This window comes from Leptosomus discolor, chromosome 4 (genome assembly GCF_034619465.1).
Source record: "Leptosomus discolor isolate bLepDis1 chromosome 4, bLepDis1.hap2, whole genome shotgun sequence".
NCBI classification, from domain to species: domain Eukaryota; kingdom Metazoa; phylum Chordata; class Aves; order Leptosomiformes; family Leptosomidae; genus Leptosomus; species Leptosomus discolor.
This window is the reverse complement of record NC_141394.1, coordinates 10,476,236-10,502,426: the sequence shown is the minus strand read 5'-3', so window position 1 is coordinate 10,502,426 and position 26,191 is coordinate 10,476,236. Positions and strand designations below refer to the sequence as shown.

Here is a 26,191-nt window from a genome sequence, read left to right as displayed (position 1 = left end):
GGTTTATTGCGCACAGTGCTGAAGGCAGTTAATGATACAGTAAAATTAACTTTGTGACTCCCACAAGCTGCTTCTCACCAGAGCTATCCCCCTGCCCCTTTGCTGCAAAGAACACAATTGTTGCTTTTCCCCAAATGCGGGGAAAACACGTCCTTTAAACTGGGAGGGCAGGAGTTGTGGAGGGGAGAAGCCAAAGGAAGGTGAGGCTTAGATGTATCGCTGTGGGATGACAATGCCATGGCACTTTGGCTCCCCATCTTCTCTTCTTCCCCCCGCCAATGGGTCTCATACCGTTGGAAGCCAATTAGAATAAGCTCTGGCCCCACAAAACTCTCCGTGGTTTTGTACCATGCAGGCCAATACGGTTAGGAGAGCCCTGGCTCACCTCTCTCTGACTGCATACGCAGCCGGAGCTCTGAGCAACTGCTCCCTTTGGGGTAAGCGGGATCCCTGTTAACTGCAGCTCGCAGGCAGCAAGCGCAAGCTCACACAAGGACTCCCTTCTGTGCAGGAACCACGGGTGCCTGGCTTGGCTGTCAAGGGGCGTGAACATGACCTGGCTCTAATCTTTCCTGTGCTAACGTTGTCCTATCTAGCGTTGGGAATCGGGGCGGTTATTTTTATTTAGAGCTGTGATGCTGTGTGATTTAACTGAAAAAGATGTGTGCCTTGAAGTGGGTTTGGAGTAGCGAGCACCAGTATCGCAGAAGTCCGGCAGCGACGGGGTATTTTGCTCGGGGTGTGCTAGGTGAAGCCCCGGGACTGCACAGCAGCCTGGCTGGAGAAGGCGAAGTCAGCGGGAAGAGAGAAAAGGTCAGGGACTGGTTATCCCATAAGGATGACAGGAAGGGCTGGAAGGGAAGGAAGGCGCACGCCCCTTGGAGAAATGCGGCCTCGGGAGGTGGTTTCCAGGTCACGTGCAGGAAGAGAGCTGGAACCTGAGAAAAGTGTGTCAGAGCCGACTGTGCACAACGCAAAGGATGGCACCTCGGAGGACACGGAGCAGGAGGGGCCGGCTCCTCCTGAAGCGCAGGAGATCAAAGCCAGCCGGGAAGAAGGTGAGATCACGGAACAGAACCTGTGCTGAGGTGGGATGAAGCAGTCACACGCCGAGTGGCCCGTACTCAGCTTGAGGAGGGAGTGAGGAGCAGCAGAGCTGGGGCTCAAGCTGGAACTGCTGTAGAGGCCATGGGTTTATGGTGTGCAGCACCCCAGCACCCCTAAAGCCGCCTTCTCACCCATCTGGCAGCTCCCTTGTAGCCTCCGGGTAAAACCCGCACTGGAGTCGGGTGAAAAGCACAAAACAACACTCGGAATCCAGGACAACTTTCTTTATTGCTACCAGAAGGCTTTCATCAGTACAATGGCTCCAAATACGATACCTTCCTCAGGGCTGTGGAGAGAGCTTACAATTGGGACAGGTCATTCTGAGAAACGGAGGTGTAACATTTAAGAGACAAGTTTTTAAAGGTTTTACTCTTGGTTAGAAGTTACATGAACACAAAAGTTTAGGGTTAGGGTCTTCTGTTTTGGTTTTGTGGCTGATAATTACACACCTTTCATACCTCAGGCGTACGCAGCCGCCCCAGCGCCTCACCGGGCAGCGCTGGTCACATGCTAAAGCTTATAAACATAGGGGGGTAAAAACAGACTCTGCATAATTTAAGGTTTCCGCCTGACATAGTCAAGCATTGGTGAAAATTCCACACAGAGTGCAACAATTCTTGGTGCAAACAAGAAAAAAATACCGGTTTTGTTCCAGCGACAGAAAATCCATTAACTGCTTTCAGTGTTTGGAAGCACAAACTCTTTTTAACGTGGAGGAGTCTGTGTAAGGTACAGAGCACAGTGGCCGGCTGCCCGAGTGTTCTTCTAGAGTACATTCGCACCCCTGGGGTTATTACTGAAGTGTGGAGCAGCTTGCAAGCATTGGTTTTGGTTTTTTCCTGACTAACCTTTTATTTAAATCCAGTTTTTAAGTATTATCACATTTAAACACCAAAGTGCTAAGAAAACAAAAAAGGTCTTTCTCTTCAGAAAGGAAAAAGAAGGCTGTGGTGAAGGTCAGGTAGTTGAGAACATCATGCACGAGACTTGCTGAGAATTAAAAGAGGAGCAAGCAGAAAGAGAGCAGGGAGCAGATGGAAATGGGATCAGAGAGGTGTTAGTTGGCTGGGAGACCTGGAACAACTCCGCACGACTGATGTGAGCTCTTGGACATGGAGAATGGGTTACAACACACAGGAGCAGAAAAACAGTGGAACTGACAACACTAGAAAGAAACAATTTTTTGCTACTTTTTTTGTTTGGTTTTTGGGTCTTTTTTAGATTTTTATACTTTTTTGTGTTTTTAAGTGCTTAAATAGTGGAACTATAATTAGCCGCACAAGAAAAAAAATTCAAAAAAGGGTTGGGATTTTTTTTTTTCTGTTTTTTGGCTCCCTTCAGTTCAGCCTGACAAGGTATGGCCCCTTCTCCCCCCCGTGAGAACACAGGATGCCAGGTACCGGGTGGTTTCTAGGGTAGCTATGGCGGAGCAGGTGGTGAGCACTCACAGCTACATGACAGACACTGGCTGTAAAGGTGGACAAGGGGAAACGTTGCCCTCCTGCCTGGAGACATCAGCGCCACAAACAGAGCCCATGTTTTCAAGAGCCACTACCTCTGGAGCAACGTCTTCGTTGTAGAGACGCTTGATACCGTCATAGAAGTCGTCCACTTCCATCTCTTCCACTTTACGCTTGGCAGAGGCTTGCTTGCAACCGCTGGGAGCTGGCAGACGCTGGTAGAGCGCGGCTGTACCTGTGACTGGCACTTCTGGCCTGCCGTTGTCCTTGGAGAAACCTGGCCCTGGGACAGAGGAGGGCTGGCATTTGAACGCTCCTCTGTTACAGGTCACCAAGGTATGCTGGAGGGGACTGTAGACATATACAGGATTGGGCAGCAGAGAAGACTGCAGAGTGGAAAGGTGATGTGCCACAAGCTCCCGGCAGTGGATCAGCTGCGAGCTATCCATCTGGAGTGGGAAAACAAGTAAGGAGACCGGCATTGTGGGGCCACCACCATGGAGAGGAGAGGCTGTCGGCCAGGGCAGGGCTAGGGCTCCGCACACACCAGCCACCCGCGCACCCGCTTCTCAATGATACGCTGGATGCAGGAGAGAGTAAGTGATGACAGGACCGAAAAGACCCCCAACACCACTACTTCATACGATACGGACACCTGCTCCTTCTTACGCCTCATGGCAATAGTGGGGAGGGAAGAAGCCTTCCAGATGTTAAAAGGTTTCACTGCGTGTTTTTAGCAGCCTGAGCGTTTGTCTTTCCAGTACTTGTCGGACCACCCCGTACGCTTGCAATGAACGGCTGAGGGGCTCACTAGGATTTTTCTCCCCAGGGTGCTATTTTCTGCCTGCTGCAGAGAGCGCCCGTACACATCGGGGCACACAGCTCCTCCCCTTCTCACCTACTGCATGCGGTCGAGATCAAGGCTTGGCAGAACCGTCCCGACAAACCGTCCCCTTCAGGCTGAAGCACAACCGTCCTCGCAAAAGCCCAACTGCGGGCGGAGCTCGGCGGCTACGGATCCGAAAGCCCCCGCTGGCTTGGATCGCTGGAGTACCCAGCGAGACGCAGCCTTCCGCAGCCCCCGGTCCCTCCCCGCCTCAGCGTGCGGTGCCAGCGTCCCCTCACCTGTGCCTTCTGGAGCAGCTCGATGATGAGAGCCAGCCAGTCGGGGAGCAGCTTCTCCAGCTCCAGGCTGACGATGGCCAGCGCCAGCATGGAGCCCTTGAACTGCAGCAGCTGGTAACAGGCCATGCAGTGCAGCAGCTGCTTGGTGAGCGCCGCTACGTGCTGAGAGGGACTCAGCTTGGGCAGGATGGTCAGTAGCTGAGGCCTGTTGGACACCGCAACTGCGTGGAACTGCGGGGGGAAACAAGCACGTGAGGCAGCTGGCGTCACCCACAGGCAAGGCCGGGTCAGACCGCAAGACTGGCATGCGACGTGTCTTTGATGCACAAGGATCCTCCAGCTCAACCTTCAAGGCCATTTCTGCACCGTGGGTTAAAAAACCCAATGCGCTGAACCCACCAACAGCTTGGTGCGGCCTTTCTGGCAGGGCCTGCCATGGCACTTATCACCTGCCTGGGGAACCAGGCTTCTCGGGGCTCTGCAGTCCCCTTCCACCCTTGCCTCCCAACAACACAGGTTTGGCAGTTCAGGTGTCCTAGACAAAAACCCCTTCTCGAGCAAGTGGAGCGGATGCAGTTCAACAGAGGACCTCGGGACGCTGTCCTTCCCTTTGTCTTATCTCATCCAAGAATCTGGTTCTCTGGCCGTGCCTTTCTGTGGCAAATGCTTTCTCCTTGGTTCTACTTAACAGTTTTTGTGCTGCCTAGTACCTAGCTTTGAGCAAAACCACTAGCAAATAAGACTGAAGGGCAAGGTTTTCAAGAGCTCTGAGTCTTAGTGTGTGGCTTAACGTGCCTCAAAGCAGGCCAGATGGCAGGCTCGCATTTTGGAAATTGCGCCCAAAGCATCACAAGTCTCCTCTGAAACTCTCTGGCAAGGCTTTTCTTTCTGCAACTACTTGTCTGGAGGAATTACTAATACATCCTGAGGTCTTTGCTCCCCTACAAGTAGAGTTTTTGTCTAAGTACCTCTCGCTCAGTTATTTACACCGACAGACACCAGAGGAAATGTAAATAGCCCCTACATACAATGTGAAGGAAATCCAGTGGCGTTGCCATGTGAAGATCCCAGTTCAATTTATCCAGGATAATCTTCTCCATTCTGCGAATTTCAGCTGGAGAACAACCACAAAAGCTATCCCGAGCCAACACCTTCAGTACTGGAATCCTCTGCAAAAGCCAATGCAAAAAAGAAACAAGAGAACCAGTCATTACACAAATCACACAAAACACTTCGTTCCTGTCCTGGCAAGCGCCAGCCACCATGTGCAAGCAAAGGCAGGACTGGAAGAGCGTATATTCAGACAATGCTGAGGTAGAAAGAACAAAATAATTACCTCGTCTTCCTCAATGGTCTTTGCAGCAAGGAAGAAGCAGCTGATTGCAATACAGTTCAAGTACTTTGGACGGGCCTACGGTACAGAAGAGCAGAGAAGTCTCTGTGTGAATGGGATGCAAAAATGATGCATAACCCTTTCTGGTACAAAATCCTGAGCCCCGGGGTCTCGGTTGCCCCTGCAACGCGTTCTGGATCGGCGGGCTGACCTCCAGCTACGCCACAACGGCGGCAAGCCGTGCCAAGCAAAGATCCGTACTCTGTGACGTAAGGCAGGAGAGCAATCTGCCAGCCCCACGATCGTAACTGGCACCCACTGATGTGCAGCGCTGGAGGGGAAAGAGCTCATTTTTTAGGCAGTGCTGTAGAAACAGGAGAAAATCAGAAGGGCCGGGCTGTCATCTGGCAAAAAGAAAACCCCATTGCCGCTCCACCTGCGTCAGGAGAGCTCTGCTGTTGGTGCTGCTGGGGGTCGGACACAGAAGAGGAAGGAAAAGAATAGACTTTAAAAACGCCATCCTTGCCTAGGGAAGTATAAAACACCCATAAAAATCACCGCTCACGTAGCTCGGCACTGCCGTTCTCAAGACCGTGGCCCAGGGGTTATCAAGGGAGAGGTGGTCCCTTCCACAGTGAGTTGTTTTAGGCAAGGTAAGTGACATTTGGAGGGGAAGGGGTGATTTTTTTTTTTATGTGCATCAAAAACTCCTTTTATGGGCCTGGGTTGAGGGGCAAGGGGGGAAGCAGACTAGCTTCAGAACAGACTAGTTCAAAGCACACTCACGGTGAAGGGAAGGAACTAGCTGTCTTAGTAATAAAATCCCACACGGTAGTGCCTGGTGAAAAAAACATGAGTTAAACTGCATCAGAGGAATGATGGCTTTGTGGGAGAGGGAAACGGAGAGGGAGGGCAAAGCCCTGAGCTGCGTGAGCAGGATTCACCCAGAGAAAACACCTTTCTGCATTCCTGCTCGCTGCCTGAAGCACGCAGTGGACTCCTTACTCGTACTCTCATACTTTCTTTGCAAGCTCCTTCGCTGCTGCAAATTACTGAAAGAAAAACTGCACTCAAGGGCATTAGCTGCTGAGATATGTAAATGTCCTTTCCATCTCAGTATTTGAGGAAATCAGCTACTTTAACATCTCCTTGAAATAAAAAATCCTATGGCTTGTAATTAAAACGTTATCAATATTTAGTGGTATTTAAAGGGTAGGATAACGGACGATGGCACTTGCATTCTCCCAAACGCTGAAATGTAAGTGCACAGGCTGAGGGTACGTTCTTCTGCCGTGATCTCCCAAGCTACACTGCTTGCCCAACAGTGTTGGCGATGAGGTCAGACACGCACGCAGATGAGACTGCAGATTTGCTGAGCACGGAACGTCACTGAGCAAATACGGTAAGGGATAAAGCTACCCAAACCCTGACTTCACAGCTCAAGGCCAGGGGTTTCGAGTTCATCTACTGTTTGTTTGGTCACTTGGGCGGGTACAAAACACGGCCCATCTACTTGCTTCCGTGGCAGACTTACAAGGACAGAGGAGCAGCAGATCCCCGTTGCGGGTAGCCCAATTGCCAATTTTTAACTTTTTAAACGGTTTCTATGGTGTAACAGCCTTAAAACCAAACAAGCGTATCTGTTCAGTGCAGCAGGCGTGGACAGCCTGTCCCTTTGATGGCCCGCACCCACGCTTGCTCACCTCTCTCCCCTTCATGTCTGCCTGACTTGACATCAGGCTTAAGCTGTCAGTCAGTGCTCTCAGCCTGGCTGCAGAGCACGTCAGTGCTGAACTGCTCCCCAAAGCGCAATCCCCTCTGGCTGCATCTTCTCCCCCCCATTTTTTTTTTTTTTCCTTTCCCTGCACTTGCACACTTGCCAGGCCCAAACTTGTCCTCAAACCTCTGTTTCCTCCAGCTAGTTCATTGCCAGCAGGTGCTCCCAGCAATTCTGGGTGGTACAAGTGCAGTTAAAACACCAGAGAAATTAAGAGGTGAGCGGGGACATTCCTTGACTTCTCTGTCAGAGGACATTGGGCCTAGGTTTCTAACTGCAGGCTCGGAGGCATTTCCCTTAGCTTTATGAGTCAATTTAGGTTAAGGTAAAGACTGTTCTCTTGTAATCTTAAAGCGTAAACTCTACGCCACCCCTTTTTCTGGTTGCATAAAGGAACAGGTACTGTGCTGAGGCAAGTTCAACATTCAAACCAGGTTAAGAGCAAGCATGTGGTTGAAGAGGAAGGGAAGGGTGCTGCTTTTCTCCCAGGTTAACAGACACTTAAAACTAATGAGCTGCATTACATGAAGGAAATGGGCAGAACAGAGGAAAGAGGGGACAATGTTCTTGGCAGGTATAAGCACTGGGTCAGTTCCCCAAGAACTGTGTGTTCTTACTAAAGCAGTGGCTACTTCACCAGGTGAGAAATGACTTTGGAAAGAATCTACCTCCAGAAGTTCCTGGAGGCAGTGTGTGCTGCCAGTTCCACAACCCAAAATTAAGCTCCTAGAGTAGTGTAGGTACCATCCCATGCATGGGTGAGAAAGGAAGAGGGTGTGAGAGCAGAGGGGGAAGTAAGTGTTTCCTACAGCCACACCATTCGGACTGTACACAGAAATAGCTGAGAGGGTGGATAAATCTGTTTCGGTTTATGTATCTGCAAATATTTACCTTTACTGCAGCTAAAAACCTGTCCAAAAGGCTGATGGCCAGGGCGAGCGTTTCTGGATAAAGGTGGAACTGGTATTTGAGCTTGGCCAGCCACTGAATGACCTCATCCCTCTGCTTTGGAGAAATGGCTACATCCTGTTGGAGAGAAAAACAAACTATTCTTACACACAGGCTCAGCAAGTCAGAAAAGGCCAAACGTTTTACCTCCGCAGGAGTTCCTCAGCACAGAAACGAAGCCTCCTTTGGAACAGGGGGGCCTCGAGCCAGCCTGAATCACCACTTTGTTCTTGCAGTTACTTACCCCATCCCAAGAAATCTGCCCCGGAAAAGACAACTTTCCGTACAGTAACCTCAACCATCACTCAGAAATTCCACTGTACACTGGGGGAAAAGAGGGAGGATGTCTTGTAGCTTCTCAAGTGCTGACAGGGTATTCTCCGGCTTAGCTCCAAGAGATTTATTACTTTTTTAACCTCCTTAGAACCACGTAGATATACAGAAATGCCCGGCTTGAACAAATCCAGGCATGCTCTGGGAGCCAGGCAGGTGCGCAGCTCCTGACAAACGGAAGGGGAGGGACCGAGTTGGTGTTTGGAAAGGAAAGGTTTATTTTTCTGTCAAATTATGGGGTTATTTTTAGCTTGGTATATGTTAAAAAAAGAAAACTCCAAACATCTTACAAAAGACCTTTAGCAGTACAGTTCACCACAAACTGGGGTAAAGCAGGTCCAATCTTACCTTAAAAACTTGGGGTTTGAGGTTTTTGGGGTTTTTTTGGTTTTTCACTTTTTGGGCCCAAGTGACCACCATTGATCTGTTTGGATAATAGCTGAATTTCAACCACACAGATCAGTCATTGACTTAAACTCTTTCTGACTTTCTTCAGAAATAGCTACAGCTTTTCTAGAACCTTTCAATTCACCCACATAAACGACTGGTCTCACTTCAACAGGGATTATTTGGGGTGAGTAGCGAGGATGTGTCCAGAAGTGAAACCGAACACATTTCTTCTGCTACGTGCAGGGCCCTTGTGCTCTTTTGGCTACTGCTGAGGGTGGGGGGAAGTAGCAGAATTTTAGAAAATAAAACCCCCTGACATTGATGCAATATAAATACTTCAGGCTCCATCTATCACCAAAGTACCTCCCGTGTGCCTTACCCAGACCGTAACGCGCTTTGTTACAGGTCTGCTGACTCCCCTGCCTGGGAGTCGAGAACATTTGTGGAAGCGGAGCGCGGTAAGCAGAACTGCAACGGCACGAGGGCCTCCACGAGGCCACCAGCTTCACCCCTTTCGTTGTTACTTGCAGTATGACATCTTTACTCTGCGCTCACCGTCCTTACTGGAGCTGAGCTCCACCTTCTCCACCAAGTGGGGCAGAAGGGGCGCCGAAGGGGGCAGGGCTCGAGCCTCAGGGCTGAATCCTGGGCTCTGGGGCAGGGGGCGCGCAGCCGGTTACTGCTGCTCGTGGACGTGCGTCCTGCCGCAGCGCGCCCGCCCGGTTCCCTTACAAGAGGTACAGCAGTGATGGTGCTGTGTGGCAGCACAGGGTTCTGCGATCCAAAGCTGACTCTTCCAGCTGAACTAGCTGAGCTAATAAAGTGGTAGGTACTACCTCTGCCTGCAAAACGTGCCTTCCGTGCTACATCGGGTGCTCCCCTGGGAGAACAAAGTCCTGCCTTGGCTCTGCTGAAGCCCTGAAGGTGCAATGGCGTCAGCAGGATGATGTCTGATCCACACTGGTCTCAGCTGGGACCTCTCGATGCCACTTGACTACAGTGTGGCTTTTTAAAAAGCACCTACTACTTTTCGGGAGAGAAGAGAAAATTAGTTTTCTCCATTCCAAGAAATAATGATTTTTTCCAAAATGGTTACTGCACTTTAAGGGTGAAATCTGAGCCCCAACCAGGGGCAGGACACCTGCTGTCTGCAACATGTTGCACTCAGTTCAGAACCACTAGTTCAATGGGTGCTGGGAGTATAACGAATGCACCGCACAGCAATAAAGAGTTTATTAAATGCTCTGCTACAAGCATGTTTTGGACAGCAGGATAGGGGCCTAGAATGTGTGCGGGGAGAAAAAAGGGCTAGTATGTTAAATACTGGCTGTCCTTATAGAAAAAGTATTTCTCATCCAGCCCAGCGAGGCCTGCACAGCTGAACGTAAACAGGCAAAGAAGGAAGGAGTGACAGTTAAGACAAAGTTCCTTATTGCTCTGTTCATTGCGCCTGTTTCTAAATGGCAGGAGCCAAGGCTGTACAAAAGGGCTTGTAACCCCAGCCAGGTTTGGGCAGTACTGTGGCCTTAAAAGATTTCAAGCAGCTTAAAGGATTCTTTTGGAAATGCACTACCTGGGTGAAACCAGCAGGTAAGCTCTGTGTGTACCTGCTAAAAGCCAATGTGAAACCGCCCCATCAAACAAAATAAACTTGAATTTAAAAACCTGCCTCTGACCCTTCAATCACTGCCCTGGTCCAGCTGCAGCAGCTTTACCAGTGAAGCCAGCAGGAACGGCCTTGGGCCCTTGGCCGGCATGGGGGGGAGCCGCACGGTCAGTGCTGTGTCAAGGGGGCAGTAGGGCCTGCTCCCTCCTGCGGTACAACGTCTGCTCTAGAGGAGGGGGCGAAAAGGGCAGCTCCTTGCTGGGGAGGCAGGGCCATGCCTCAAAAGCACGGGAGCATTCTTCCCATCCCTTTCCCTTCCTGGCAAATCCCGTTCCTGCCAGATTCCCAGCAGCAAGGGGCATCTGCTTCAACCACTCCTGGTGGTGTCTGTCCTGGCTCAGCGCTGTTTTCCCTGTGCCTGCCAAAGCAAAAGGTTAGGCCTTCTCCTAAAAACAGCATGGGTGGGAAGGGTAAGATCGTCTTTCCATGCTGCCCTGTTTGTCTCCGGTCCTCCCAAGGTCTGTCCTTCTGTCTTCTCTCCCTTCGTGGGCAGTGTGAGGCCAAAAGGCAAAATTTTAGACTCGGGAGTTAGCTTTAAATGGCAAGGCCTTAACAGAAAGAATAGCAACTGTACACTCAGACCATGGTAACAGCTGTCCTTTCCCTGTGAAAAAGAAATGGTGTCTCATCTAAACCACTGAAAAACAACAGTGTATCTAAGCAAAAGGTAAAATTAAAGCAAACAAAAAACAGCCCGGCACAGAGCACCATGATGTTCCTTTAATATGAAGAACAACTGCAAAGCGCGCTCCCATCTGAGTATACGCAAGGCAGAATTAAGGCTTCAAAATAAAATCTGGCTTTTTAAGAGCTATCTGGGGAAGCAAAGGAAAGGAGATGACTCTCCAGCTCTTTTCTGCAGTAATCCTACAACAAGTTTGGCTACTCTGTGTCTACTGCAAATAAAGGGCGGGGGGAAAATTCCCTCACACAGAAAGACCAGGTGAATTCAAGCCTCCTCCCACCAGCACCAGAAGTTCGGCACGGCCCATTTTAAGAGATGGGCTGAAGGAATGAGAGCTGGTCCCACCGTACCCACGAACCCTGCTGCTACATCCAAGCAGGGCAAGGACCTTCCCGCGCAAATGTATTGGTCATTATTCCTCTCCCTCGAAGGTGTACCTATGTCATCCTAGTAATACAGGTAAGAAATGCAGCACTGTAAAATTAATCAAGCAGCGAGGTCACTGTTCCTTAGTTATACAAAACTGAAAGCAAAAATGAGACGCTGTGGTGGCTGAAAGTAAAAAAGTCCCTTTGGGCTGGAAAGCAAAAGTTCCTCTTTGGCGTGGACCTTTTTTTTTCTTTCCTTCTGCCACTCACCCCGGCTGTGTGTGGCCAGCTCTTTGTTTTGTTGCCACAAATCCACCGGTGCAGAACTTAACCCCTGGGGTGGAAGAGCACACTAGCCTAGCGTGACGGCTTTAATTAGGGAAAATTAACCCAAGCTCAGCAACGGCAGACTCAGTTTTCAGCCAGCAGCAGCAGGTTGCTCTGAGACAGACCTAACAACCGCCCGAAGGACAATCCGTCTCTTCTGGCTGGCGCTTTTCACCCCCTCTTCTGTTTTGGAGGGGAGGCCAGATCAGAGAGCAAGGACCGATCTACCAATCTGGTTGCCTGTCCCCGCACCAAACGTTAGCAGACGTGTGGGTGACTCCTGCCACCAAAAAAAGTGATGGCACTCCCAGCTCTTCACCACAACCACCACCAGGATCAGGCGCCTGACTAAGCCACAGCCCTACTCGCTGTGTGCCACTGCGGGTGCCCAGGACCCCGACCTGCTGCAGGGGGTTGGTGCTACCCTCCCCCCCCTCCCACACCAGCTATCACAGACCAAGCCCGTGCCGGTGCCGGAGTGCTCTTCTCTGGGCTGGCGCCCGAGCAGGTATTTGCAGGAGGAAGCCAGCAGGCAGCTGCATGAAGCGTGAGGGATTTCAGAGCCAGTTTGCTGTGCACGAACACCCCACGAGCGCAGGCAGGGCTCTTGCAAAAAGTGCCTGACAGAGTTTTACCAAGCAGGAAGAGACACAGCGCTACTGCCTTAAGAGCAACTTTTACAAACCGCCCTGCACGCTTACAGCAGTGCTCACAGCCCGCTCTTCGTCTGCCTGGTGCTTGGGACCGACAGCCATGCGTGCCGTGGCAGGCTGAACGCTCCTGCAGAGTGCAAGACCAGCCGCTGCTCCTTTCCTCCCTCTCCATCCTGCTTCGTCCTGCCTGGCACCTCCGTAAAATAACGCAAGGGGTTTCCGCAGCTCTTTTCCTGTCTTCCACCTGCGGAGCGCACGAACGCCCCCGCTCCGAGGGAGGCCGGCGGGAGCGGTGGACAGAGCAGTGCACACAACGGGCCCTGTGGGTATCGGCTCAAAATGTGATCCCCAAGGAACGCAACGGGCCCATCGGATGTGCAAACCCATCAACGCTATTCTAAACCCACATGTGAGCGACAGGCCTGTATCTTCTTTTCCAAGCAGAAGATGTGATGCTAATTCCCACCTTTTCAGAGCACGACAGCATGTTCAGCAGGAACACAAACGAGCCACCTTGCAGGGACAACAGAGCTAACAGAATGTGTTTGGGACACAAATGGGGAAGCAGGGGGATGTCAACTTCTCTCTCTTCCTTCCTTAAAGCAGGGGCACAGCACATCGCCCTGCTTCCTGCCACTATTTGCTTGACTCCTTATCAAGAAATATCCTGTCTGTCGCTTCTCTATCGATGAACATGCTGTCAAGGAACAGGAAGCCTCTCTGAAGGATTCCTGACAGGTATTTTAAATAACACAACACGAGGCCAGTCAACATGCTGGCACCGCAGGTGACTACACTGAACGACGGCAGCGCCGTGCTCACCGCGCCTGTCATTTTAACCACTCCACAGTGAGCAACCACGGAGGTCGGTAATTCTGCCCAAGGGAGGGAATACGGCACCCCGTACAAACCACGCGGACCCAAGGCTTCCAGCATCTGTGATGGTTAATATCTTACTTGTCCGATTCCCAAATCAGTGCCCCAAACCCCATTTCCTAGCCATCCTGTCAGAAAGCTGCCTGTGCAGCCTTGGCAATGGCGAGGGGCACACAGAGCTGTTGTTCTGCCTCCCGTTTACCGACGGCTGAATCGCCTTGCTACCGTCCCCGACCGGCAGCCCTGCTGCGGGACCTGCTGCACACTCGCTGAGTGAGACAGGAGGGCCGCAGGCCGTGACTCAGGCTCCAGAGGGCGAGCACAGTACAAGTCATCTCTAAGAATACCTTGAGACTTTTGGAAAACGCAGGCTAAAACCAATATTATCGGTGAACTCAAACATGACTCAATTTTATTGCTGCCTAATCTAGGAAAAACACCTTACCTGATAATTTTTTTTCTTTAATGTCTGCTGTCCCAGACAGGGATGTTTTGCTCTTTCCCCTATTTGTTTCTGCCTAGTCCCGCTGTGGGCTCCTTAGGGAGCAAGCAGGTGACCTTTATCAGCACTGGGAGGCTTCTGAAAAGGGCAGCTATAAAATCTCGCAGCCAAATCGGTCCTTCCTTGGGGCTCAGGATTGCTTCTTCCACACCAGAGCGGCCCCCAGCTGACACCCACTGGGTTGTTTCTCACTTGTACCAGCTGGGAACTCAAGGTGCTCTCCTAATACCTCTCAGAAGTGGTGTCTTGCAGGGTTTGCCTACAGCTTAGTGGCTCAGCGAAGAGCCCAAGCAGCACAGCCTCTGCCGTCTGCACAGCAACGTGCCCCAACACTGGGGAGAGTGATGGCCGCGCAGCGAAGCGGAAGAGCTGGATGCAATAACCTCACAGTGGTTTACAAAATTGGTAAGTCAGTCTCTGATTCGCCCCCAGGATAAAACAGGCACCAGAAGGTTAAAAGCCCGACCCAAGGTCATGTGGTGAGACAGTGGAAAAACTGGAAATAAACAGGTCTCCTGATTCCTCAAGAGGTACAAAAGAGCAAATGAGAAGACAGAAAGAAAGAGCCAGAACAGGCAAGAAAGGGGAAATGACAGAAGTGACACTCTGTTTCTATAAAAGAATAAAAATCTTGGCTTACACACCTCTCTGCTGCGAAGTTACTTGGTAACATGCAAAAATCAACCTTTGACCAGTCTTTACTGCTTGATTTCTCAAGCTTTAATCACATGAAAACTTCTGAATGTCATCTGCATGTTGTATAACCCGAAGGGGGGGAGGGGGGGGAAAGACCAAACCCATTCAGAAGCACTAGGAGGGTTCCAGACTCAGCCCACCTAGTTTTTTCAGGCTGAAAAGCCCTTGTGCGATCTGGCTTTGGTATGTTGCAAATACCCAATGCCAGCGGCCTATATTTAAAGGAGGGAAACTAAAAGAAACGTACATGCCAGTAGGAAGTGGGAGTTTTCAGATAAAAAGTAAAGACAAAACAGAAAAACCACATACATTGAATTATCAGGACCAAAGTCCCCAACAGATTCTGCATCCTCTACTAAAAATGTAAAGTCTTCCTGTTTCTGTTACTACGAGTTTCTTTCTTCCTTTCAAGGATTTCAACTCTGACACATACTTAGAAACCGAATTTGTTCCAGTTTTAAACACTAGCAGCACAAATGTCTCCTGAAGAGTCAAAACTGAAAGTTTACTCCTGAAGAATAGTTATGGTATACCTCCAATCCGATCATTAAGATTTTGGTAGACGCACTCACATTTTCTCATTTGCAAACCAGATGACTTCATTAAAACCCTTTCTGTAGCCATTCTACCTTTGTAGCAAGGAATGGAAAGTTCCACACTCTTCGAGTTGCCAGATCTGATACACAGAGGGATGCAGATTTCCTGACTGTCATGGGAAATAAACAACAGTTTCATACAAGTGAGGTTTTAGGCTACTGCAGCTGTTTTCAAAAGAAGGCAGGAGATGTTAGGGAGTATGACCTTCTTCCAGATATTACAGAAAATAGGATAATTCACAGTGACTGTCCGTGACTAGAATGTTGCCAAAATGCAGAAGTGGAGGAACGCGTGTCACAAACTGTAGGAACAGAGAGAAATATGTGACTACAGATCCAGGGTTTTCAGCTGCACCCTGGCATTGCAAGTCAGGATTTCCCCACGTTTATGTTCTCTTTTAAATCTGACCTTCACACATTTTACACATACGCACACAGACATTTCAATCCAATTTAATGATTGTTTACTGCTAGAAAACATGTAACACTGTGGCATTCTAGCTGATAAAGTCAATGTCTGAACTGACATGTAGGAAAACAGAAAAACGTTACAAAGACAACAGAGTTTTGGGGGTGGAAATTTCAGGAGTAGAAACCCTAGGGGACACACGCAGAGGGCGAGGAAACACTCCCAAGCACGAACCTCAGCAGCACTGTCCAAGTGCAGGGGAGGAGGGGGAAGAGATCCTTCATCATCATCATGACATAATTGCACTCTAAAAGGACGAACTCGCTATTTGTCCTGAGACCTGAGACTCTGCTATCGAGCACAAACTTCACACTGGCTTTAGCCATCAGGCTGTTTCCACACTTGATCCTACTCTGACTTTTCACAGCACCCAACACAGCTGCCTCCCCGGTTTCATACTCGGCAGACCGCCAAAAGCGCCGTTAACTTCTCTCAGTATTTACCACTGAGGAAAACACTTTGCGAGGTGCTGCAAACCTCAGCCGCAGTGACGTTAGGCCCCCCCTCAAGACTCCTGGCAGCAGGACAACTGCTTTTGACCAGAGACGGGGCCGAGGTTAAGGTCCTGCTGCTGCAGTGACAACCTGAACGTGGCACAGGTGGGGAACCTCATCTTTGGAGGGTGACAACGCCACCCTGCAAGGGAGGGATTGCTGAGAAGACTGGCTGATGCAGGTGGTGGTTTCTGAGCCACCAGAATCAATTTCACCGAGGCAAAAACGCAAGCGCCTTGTGCCTGTGAAATCTTCACACAAGAATCTGGTTCGGTTACACTCTCGTCCCTAACCTATCTTGTTATACTGTAATCTTATCTCCCTGCATTAGAATCACAGGAATACTGCCTGGAACAACAGGCTGGTTTACCATAAACCAGGGTCTTGCATTGTACGTGCCCAAAGACAGCCACAGCCGCAATATACCCAACACCTCTGACAACCAGGTCACTTATTTGGAAACCTAAATGTGGATTAACAAAACTAATAGAGCCCCTTAAAAACATATTCGTTCCTACACAACAACAGCAGTTTCTTGTCTGCCAGACAGACAAAATAAAACGCCACACTGATTAGCTTTCACAACAGCTGACATACTTGCGTGAACATTTTATACGAATCAAGAACAGCGAGACTGGATCTGAGCCCGTTGGTGTGGCTATTTCTGCCCAACCCAGCGACAAAGTGCCAGAAACTCTATGACATCCATCCTCACGTTTCACATTTTGTTTTGAACAAAACTTTGTGGAGTTCACGGGCATTTCTGAGTGCACATGCTAGACGGACGCCTCCTCTGCAAGAAGCACAAAGGCAATTCAGGCTGGGTAAGGCTGTGCGTGACCTGGTCCAACCTCCCAGCTGGCCCTGCTGCCAAACTTGAGCAGGAGGTTGGAGTACGGACCCCCTGCGGTCCCTTCCACCCTGAATTTTCCTCCAGTCCTATGAGAACATTCCTCACTGGAACAGGCCAGCGCCTGGCTCTGCTTCCCTTGACACAAGCTTGCACCCTGCTCCATAAATAGTCCTGTTACAGTCCGTGGGGTTCTTCCTGAAGGAGACGGTGCTTTACCAAGTCAGATCCTCATTCAGCTGACACAGCCACCGCCTACCCTGCAGAACTAGGCTGATTTACACCGGGGAAGAATCTGGCTCAGCATGGGAAAAGGTGGTGAAGTTGAGCTTTTGCTGTGAATATGCTGTTTCAGGGGGAGCCCTGAGCCAAGCTAACAGTGGCTCGTGTGAGAAGACGTCGTTCCACATGGAAAGCAACCAGCATTTCAACGCTGTTAGTAGTGAACTTGGTCCATGTTTACAAAGCTGCTTTTATAACTGTTGCAGAGTTGGTGCCCACCAGAAATGTGCGTTAATTATCCGCACGATTTGTAAAATTCATTTAACTAAGACATTGTACGTACGTGCAACAGCACATGTTCAGTGCATTCTTGTCCTGGTTTGGCTGGGACAGAATCATCGACCAGCCATGCTAGGCAGGCTCCAGTCAGCCAGGGCAGCTGACCTGCATTAGCTACAGGTGTAGCCCATCCCATAATGTCATGGTCATGATAAAGGGGGAAGGTGTGCTAAGGAATAGGAGTTCTTGTGAGGTTCCTGCTGGGGTTTCTTCTACTCCTTCTCTGGCTTCTCCCTGCTTCCTGGATATTCATTTGGCTGAGTATAAGTCTGTATATCTCTGTTGGTATTGGTGTGATCTCGTTACAAATCTGTTCTCACTTCCACCCACAGGTCTGCTCACCTTGTTCCCTGATTCTCCTCCCCGGGGTTGTTGGGTGACAGAGTGACTGTTATACTTTAGCCTAAGCGTAGACAATTCTGGACCTCTGATTGCATGTGTGTCCCTCAAATAAAGTCATCAATTATTTCAGAGGCTAATTTCCCAGGTCTCAAGCAGAAGCTTCTCATGCAACAGCTTCAGTTGTTCACAGGAAAATACACCAGCGGATACTCTCATGCCTTTACTACGATGAATGATGTGAAGAAGAGACATTACCTGATTGGGCTGAATTTTCGGCACATGTGCTTTCCACATTTGAGCTTCCCTAGAGATTGCCGTCTCCAGAAGGAGAGACAACCTCTGGCTCTCCAGGGGTCCTGAAAACTTCATGGTAACCCTTGGATCCACCTGCCACCCAGCTGGATACAGCTACCTGCAAAACCAAAGACAGCCTGGTGAAATACTGAGCTGTGCCCGTCTGGTAAACGGAGCAAAAGAAAGCACAGAAGTGACCGAAGCTGCAAGCAATGGAACGGGCTCATCTGTAACGGACAGCAATGGGATATTTGGCAAACCTACCCAAGGAAAGCCAAACCAGTCGGCTCAGATTCAGCTGAAGCCGGGCCAAAATTGTCCACAGGTCTCCAACACCTATGTGGGCTGTAGAGTCCTGCCAGTTCGAGGTTTTCTGCTTCTCTGTTATGTAGGCAATCGGGCAAGACCTCTCCTGCTTCAGCAGCACTAAAAAGTAGAGGTGTTGTACGAAAAATACTTGAGAAGAGGGAGGAGCTGTACGGCAAATATAAAGGGGATTTCAGTTGGTTGCCCTGGCCCAAATCTTGAAGTTAAAACCAGTCTACTTGTGACTTCAAGGGAAGTTAAGTCTGACATTCAAGTGTCCCAGCCTCGGAGTCCGGCTGGTGCCAGCTTTACCCCAGCACCCTCAGCAGCAAGGGGAAGTTCAAAGCAAAACAGAGGAAGGCTTGTTTGAGAACTTAAATGATATACGAGCTGAAGCCCGACAAAAAGATCAATGTTTTCCCTCTCTGCACACTATGTTTTGTAGCTTGTCACAGAAGCTGAGACCTGCTTCACGTGCAATGCAAGTGTACCACGGAGTTCAGGAAGGTCCCTCTCCGGTCCAATCGCTCTGAAAACATGTTCGATCCACAAAGCTTTAGGGCTCATCTCTAATTTTAGACAGGAAATGTGTAGTAAAGGAGGAAAAAAGGGGCGAATTCAGTGACAGCCCTTGCAAAGCATGAATCAACTATGAGCCAGGAGAAAATGTCTGCAAGGCCTACAGTATTCAGAAACGCCTGCTTCCACTGGCAGAAGCAATGATGAAAAGCGTGTAATTTAAAGCAAAACACTGCTATACACAAAATCAGAAAAAAGGGGGTTCCCCCGGCCCTAGTGCAGCCTTGCTCAGCAGTAATCAAAGTGTCCATAAAGTCTGAAGTTTGAAATAAAAAACAAAGCAGAGGCAAGATTATTTTTTTTAAAGACAACAGATTGCACCACTTGCTTTCAAATGGAGACCATGATCTGATCGAAAAGGTTATTCAAATTGTTCTAATACTGCCGACCATTACTGTAGCCACGAATTTCTTGACAGTATTACATCACTTAAGGCAAAACTTCAGCCCTGAAGGGTGAATCCATTGGAAAGTTATTTAAACTTTCAGTTCCTTCTGTGAGCTCTTGTGAAATCTGCAACAGGTGGACATCGGCCAGAAGCTAACCAGGCTATTTTACAAATACCAGTTTGTTAATAAAACAGTTTATGCTGTATTTACAGGAAAGAAGGCAATGTGTTGAATCAGAGAAAATAAACAAAATTCAAAGTGAAAACAATCAGTTTATTATAAATAATAACAACAGCAGCTCTGAACAAATGAAGATTTGGAGTGCTTTCACAGAGTTAAGGGAAACTGTAGAACAAATATTTTTCTTTACATAAAAATACACAAAACCAGGAGTTTTTAATGGGCATGATGCACACAGAACCTGCATGAGGCGTAAAAACCGCACTCAAGTCCGGGTTAAAGCCCAGCAGGTTTTAAGTGGCAAATAAAGGTCAAGCCTCTCAGCCCGGAACACAAACCCCTTTTATATTAGATTTTAATAAAACAAGTGCTTCTCCACGAACAAAGGAGAGGCTGTACTAGCTTGGCATTCCTCTCTACACGGTCTCTAGCCCGTCCCTGTAATGACCCAAGGTGACTGGGAACACCTTTGGATCCAGGATTCCAAAACGGGCTCAAAATGCTCTGCATTGTGTCTCAAAATCACTTCCCACCAGCCCCCAGAAGGCTAATTGAGTATCACTGTGGACTGAAAAATACCTATTAAAAGTTCCTCACTTGACAAGAGGGAGACTTTGCCCGGGAAGAGGTGAAACGATGCTCCTCTAAGCAGAACCGTGCCTTGAACCGCAGCTTATTTATGTGGTTTTACTCATTTTTGCATTTTTTTTTAAACCTCGGGGTGATCCTGACAACACGCACACCACTCACTGTAAATGGGGCTGAAGGGGAAACGGGGATCCACGTTCACAGGCCCCCCCCTCCCCCCCACCTCAATCCCTCGGGGGCTTCATTAGCATGTCATTATCCTTCCATGAGACACTACAGGTTTCCCTGCGGGCTTGGCTGGTACCCAAAGGGCAGATCATCCACCATTTCCAGAGCCATCAGGGCTTCCAAAGGAGGCGTAAAGCCCTGGGAAATGAGGACAAGCAGGGATGAGGGCTGCACCACCCCCCCACCCCACCCCACCCCACCCCCCCCCCCCCCGCACCGATGGAAAAAAACAGTTCAAATCGCAGGTGAAATATTTTGTCCCCTCCGGCATGCGGGGGGGGGGAATGTGGGGCGAGCATCCAGCAGACAGAGGTGGAGCTGGGGGACCCCACATAGCCTCCCCACATTGCAACTCAAGAGCCCCAAAAAAGGGGGTTCTCCAGGCCTGTGCAGAGCAAAAGATGGGTGATTATTTTATTTGTTTATCATCTAACTGAGCCTGCAGATAGTCAGTTGCTACGTCCAGGTAACGCTAAGTGGGTAACATCCAACAGGGTATCAGCTACCGTCTCTCAGACCCCACCTGGAGAAGACGGCGATGAAAGGTGTGCGCAGGCACTCGGCGTTGCACAAGGCAAAATCCATGACATGGAGAAAGACAGTGAGGTTAGGACTAGATCCAGCTCGGCCATGCTAGCGGAGAGGCCAAAGCCAGGGACCAGCGCTGAGCCGGGAGACAGCGAGCTCCTCGCCTGCATGCTTGTCAGAAAAAAAGCAGTAGCTATATTTAGCCCGACCACGTCTCCTCTAACATGAAATATTGATGGTCCTTTCTTGGTTTCACAGGAAAGAGAGTAATTAGCCACCCCTCAAATCACTGAAGAAAACACATGAAAAATTTCAGGCCACAGCGAGCATCCTCAGGCACATTTTTCCTTCTGTTGCAACTGACGAACATTCCCACTGTATTTACACCACAAATGGGTTTCACAGGCCTCTGGGCCCAGAAAAGATCTTTTAGTTACCCTGATTCCTTTTTAGGTTGTCCCTGTATTGCCTTGGCTGATCAGAGGTCCCAGAGCGAGCTCAGGGGCGTCCCTGGAGCACCCTTAATGGCCCTGCGAGGGACATATTTAGTGAGCAGCCATGGCAAGTCTTCTTGAGTTGCCAACGGGAAAAGAGAGGGAAAAATAACCTTTCCTTTCTGAACTAGGGAGGTAATTCAATGAGGGCTGAGGCACAATAACCTTTAGAAGGAAAAAAAAAAAGAGGAATGACTGGGGCTTGAAAGTTTCCCTTGGAGCAACAGTGGTGCGCAGACTTTTCCAGCACCGAGAGCAAGCCAGGCAACTTGCCAAGCACCCTGAGGGCTGAAACGAGTTTGCATCTAAATTTACATAGCTCTTAATCAGATAAATGCACGCCATTTAAAAAAAAAAAAAAAAGCCAGCACGCTCTACATGTACGCAGCGCAGCGGTACACAAAACACAAGGGAGCTACTGCAGAGCGAGCTCAGTGAGGATGAGGAACAGGACGGCCGGCACAGCTTCCCGAAATCCAGCACGTCGACTTCGACTGTGGAGGGACCAGAGTCTCTTCTCAGATCAAGATGATGAACCCTAAGCATGGCAGAAAAGCAACGTCGAGGCTCCCACCAGCAGTAAAGCTCGCTGCCAAGGCAGGAGGCAACTCTGCAGAGAAGAGCAGCACCAACAGGAGGGCTGAGCCTGCCCTCACAGAAAAGGTTTGCTCCAGCCAAAAACCCGCACGCAGTTTTCTGCAACTGTGCCCCAGAGACCCACGGCTGGAGGAACTGCCGAAGCTGTGACAGCCACCATAAACTATCTCACCCTAGCCTTCTGCTTCTGTTTCCCCGACTTAAAATTAAACTTTAGCTCCAGGGTGGTGGTAACTTTGGGGTTTTTTGGGGTTTTCTTTTAATGTGGTCACTTCGGGAGTTTTTAAACCACGGTTCAAGCAGTTCCTAAAGTTTCTTAATCTTCACTGGAAGATGAGCTGGCTACACTGAAACTTCCTAAAGAACAGCTGGGAAGTTAGTAAAGGAGAAGTGAGCCAAGTCAACACATTGGCTTTGTTCTGACATCTCCTGTGAGCAAAGTCACAAGCTGCAGGTTGAATCTTGCTCTGAAATTAGAGTGTCAAAACTTTGGTGTGAGGTTTTTTTTTCACTTATAAGAGGCATTGAAAATCACCTCCTTATCCATTAAAAATACCCTGACTTGGTCCATAAAATGTAACCCACGCCATAAAGATCCCTCTTTTTGACCCAAGTTTATAGCTAACTTCAGTTAAAGAGGTACTTTCAGCTTCCCTAGGGAAGTTTTACGCTGATAAGTGCTGCAGGCTACAGTTTTCAAACGTAGTTTCGTGTTTGCAGTAACTGGGGCAGACAGCTACCTAGCCAGAAACACTTTTTGGTTTGGGGGTATGTGCATTTGTGTAGGATGCAAAATAATCGATTATTTTTTTTAAGGCTTTGTAATCACTTGCACTGACAATAAAAAGTGTCTTCTGCAGACAAAAGATGCAGTTACAGGAACGTATCATCCACTGGCAGAACAAGCTCATAACACAGCTCCTGATCTTCCCCTGCAATTCAGCTGTGCCAATACAACTGCTCTGTAAACAGGATCACTGAAATCATTCAGGGCAATCATAAAACCCTCTTTTGTTTTGGTTGTGGGTTGGTTTTTTTGGTTGTTTGGTTGGGGTTTTTTTTTAATATATTTCATTTCATAAACAATTAACAAGATTTCTAAGACTAGACACGGCCTAAAACCCGCTATCTTTATTTTGCACTTAAATCCAGGGGGGTATTCTGGACAAGATGGGTAATTCCGATAGAGCTTAACCGCCATTTCTGCAGACCTTGAGTTTTCAGCGACCAGCAGCCAAATCTGCTTCAGCTTTAGTGAGCAATAATACAATCTTACAGATGACCTGAAAACAGACTTTTCTGGGCGGGGGGATAAAGGCAAAGCAGAAGGAAGAGAGGAAGGAGACTGAATTCCTCTGAGCTCCAGCCAGCCATCTGTGATTCCAAATGATCAAAACGTAGTTTGCACAGCTAGAAGAAATCGTCTAACTGCAAGTTGTGATTAGAAATTTCAAAGCTGTGGGCGGGAGAGTGGGATGGATGTTAATTTTAGTATCTGGGGCTTTCTTTTAGCTTAACTCTTTCCTCACCCCATGCCGGTAAAGCAGTCTGGAAATTTATGCCAGACAGAGGTAAATGCCCACAGCGTTGCTTCCATCTGAGAAGGAAAAAGCAGCAGGCATAAACTACTTTTACGAGTTTACATTATTTCTGTGCTACATAACAGTTCTAAGAGGACAATATTTCTGTGGTTTAGAGAGTAAAATTTCCCCTGAATGCCTGACCACTGGAAATCAACGCCTAGCCTTCTGTCTTTTCAACTTGCCAAAGCACAACCCGATGTGATAGTGATAAGCAGAGGAGCGGCAGGGGTTGAAATCAACTGTTTCGAGTTGTAGAAAGTAAATCATGTTGCAGCCCAGTTAGTGGAAATAGCTTGTCAGAGTTGTGAGATAATGTATGATCGTTTTCAAGTTAAATGACTGGGAAAAAGTTGTTTGAGAATATAGTTTTAAATTTCAACATCTAAATAAGCGAGTGTATTTGAAGCAACGAGGTGACGTCTATGGAATGAATACTAATATGCATTCAAATAAGAATGCGTTCCCCCATGAGAAATGCGTTAGTATCAAACACAAACAGGCCACAGGCACGCACATGATATTGAGCCTTTAACGAGACCTGTGTATAAGCCAGCCAACAGACCTAAATTCGGAAAGAGGTAATTTTATTCAGGCTGGGAAATGCAGAGGGCCCTCGCCATTTGCCTGGGTGACTCACCCAGAGCGAACTCCCACAACCTGCTACAAAGGCAAGCCTGTGAGATATTTTGGCAGCATCGTTCAGGCAGGCTCATGTACATCACACGCTCGCCACTTCTTTTCCTCCAACCAGATTTTTCCTGGGAGTGCAAACAAAGCTGACCTCATTTGAGTGCCAGTTTTCCAAACCAAAGAATTTTTCCAAACATTTTAAAGAAACCTGCCAGTTAAAAACACAGGTCTGCGACTGCAAAAAGAGAGTGCAGAGCAATGTTTTGAAGGGAGGAGAGGGAGGCGGTTTTAAGTCTGTTTTGAAACACAGAAATCCCAGGGCCTATTTAGCAACTGCGGAGGAGGAGCAGGAGACCTCTGGAGCGGGCTGCATCATGACCAGCAGCAGTGCACTCTTCTCACCACCATCTTCTGTTTCTCTTCTGTTCAAAAAGGAAAGCTTAGATGGAATTCATCACAGCACCATAAACACCTTGAAATTTGTAGAGCAATGTGGCAGAAAACATAAACATCTTCAGTTCTTCACAGTATTCCCTAAGGGTAGCAAAAAAATTATCAAGAAAACAGGGGGAATAATTCAGAGGGGGAAGAAAAAGCCTGGATGAGGTGCCACAGAGCCCCTGGTGACAGGGGTGGCATAAAGCTGCTGTCTGATGGCTGTCCCTCAGGGGGCTTCTGCAGGTACAAGCCTGAGCCATTTTTTGTTTTCTTATGGCAGCCACTGCTTTGTAAAAGCTACACCTGCTGCCCAGCCTTTTCGCTCCTACGCCCGGGGACCATAAACCAGAGCCGTTCTAAGAAATCTCTGCTGTACTTCATTCCCCAAGCCTCATGATTGACACCAGGGTTTTACTCTTTAAGGGAAGCTTGAAAGGTTATTTTCCGAAGTAGGGGCTTTTAAAAGAAGCAAGGTAGAAGATGAACTCCTGAGTGAACTTTCAGACAATGTCACCATTCTTCCCTCCTGGTGAGACAGGCATGCTTCCAGACCCATGCCTGCCCTACCCCCTTTTCTAATGGCTCCGGTTGGAAATGCCGGAGGAGGTTTGCATTTCCTTTTTGTTTCCGCAACTGCCAAGATGAGTCTGTCCAAGCAGCATTTGCCCAGAAAGCCTTTCGGTCAGCAACAGCTTAAATTTTCAGTGCCACAGCTCATGATTGATGCAAACGAGCTGTTTCAATCACAGCTCCTTTCTCTTTTGAGGCAGTGTGTGGCAACATACCAAGTAAACTGTGGATAAAAGGTAAACTCGGAATCCAGCCCTAGAAGACCAGCTCCAGCTGCATAACGTATGCGTTTGATGCAAAGAGGAGATGAAACTCAATATACTTTAATGAGTTCTGCTTTGAGATTTTGGTTTATTTGAACCTAAAAATCAAAGGAAAAGTTATTAACCAATGGAGGCTGTTTGCATGCATGGATTAAATTAAGCAAAACCAAAACCCTTGCAAACCAAAACCCCTCTATGCCACTTTATGAACACTTGCAAAAGAAATGCTTGCATTTTACACTCTTTCAACACTGTGGGCTCATCATCTGGCTGCTGATATGCATGCAAGATGCCTCTTGAAGATGTAAACTCCCCACAACATTTATTAAAACCAACCAAGAGACTCGGGCTAACATTTCGGTAGGGGTAGGAATGGGCCCTGCTATTGTTCGGCACGTAGATCTCAATGCTCAGCAACTGCCGTGCTGCCAGGTCAGGAAGGAGAGCTTTATTGTGTGCACTGGCCTATCCCATCAAGGGTGGACAGCCCTCGCAAGGGACAATTTGCGATCATATGCTGAAAAGGCGGTGCTACCTCCTTGTTCACAACTGGAGCACGGGACAGGTATAAAGCACCTACAAGCGAGTGCTTGCTGAAACGATGAACATTATTTTTACACTGTTTCCAACCTAAATGGCAGGTAAATCCACGAAAGCGACAACTGAGCTCTGTACCAAATTGTCCGTACACCGTCAGCAAAAGAACGACCACAGCTCCTGCAGGCAACCAACCCAGGTTTGCAAAGAAGTCTCTGGGTTCTGCTTTGGGACCGTCCAGATCTTTTGGGGACAAGGTCCAGGATCATTGGGGAACACCTGGGAACCCTCTGAGAAACCTGAGGGTGCTGCTGTTGCCAGGTGAGACAAGGTAAGGGGAGCCGAGGGGCTGAGGAAGCTCTAGCAATTTCTAATGAGTATCACCAGCTGCCCTTGACCCTGGGTGCAGCTAATTAGGGAGGGGCAGGC

The 26,191-nt window shown here is 48.8% G+C and overlaps 1 protein-coding gene across 1 annotated transcript in view; it reads right to left on the bottom strand.

Annotated features, from left to right (window-relative positions):
* Positions 1-1,316: 1,316 nt before the first annotated feature.
* The window catches only part of CCNI (cyclin I), a 33,113-nt gene continuing 8,238 nt past the window's right edge, over positions 1,317-26,191 (bottom strand). The window contains exons 2-7 of the mRNA XM_086464528.1: positions 17,814-17,970; positions 7,694-7,828; positions 5,029-5,103; positions 4,721-4,861; positions 3,693-3,923; positions 1,317-3,016 (exon numbers count right to left, since the gene is read on the bottom strand). Of these exons, the coding sequence (XP_086320654.1) occupies positions 2,558-3,016; positions 3,693-3,923; positions 4,721-4,861; positions 5,029-5,103; positions 7,694-7,828; positions 17,814-17,927 (1,155 nt within the window). The 5' untranslated portion in view covers positions 17,928-17,970 and the 3' untranslated portion in view covers positions 1,317-2,557. The remainder of the gene's footprint in view (positions 3,017-3,692; positions 3,924-4,720; positions 4,862-5,028; positions 5,104-7,693; positions 7,829-17,813; positions 17,971-26,191) is intronic.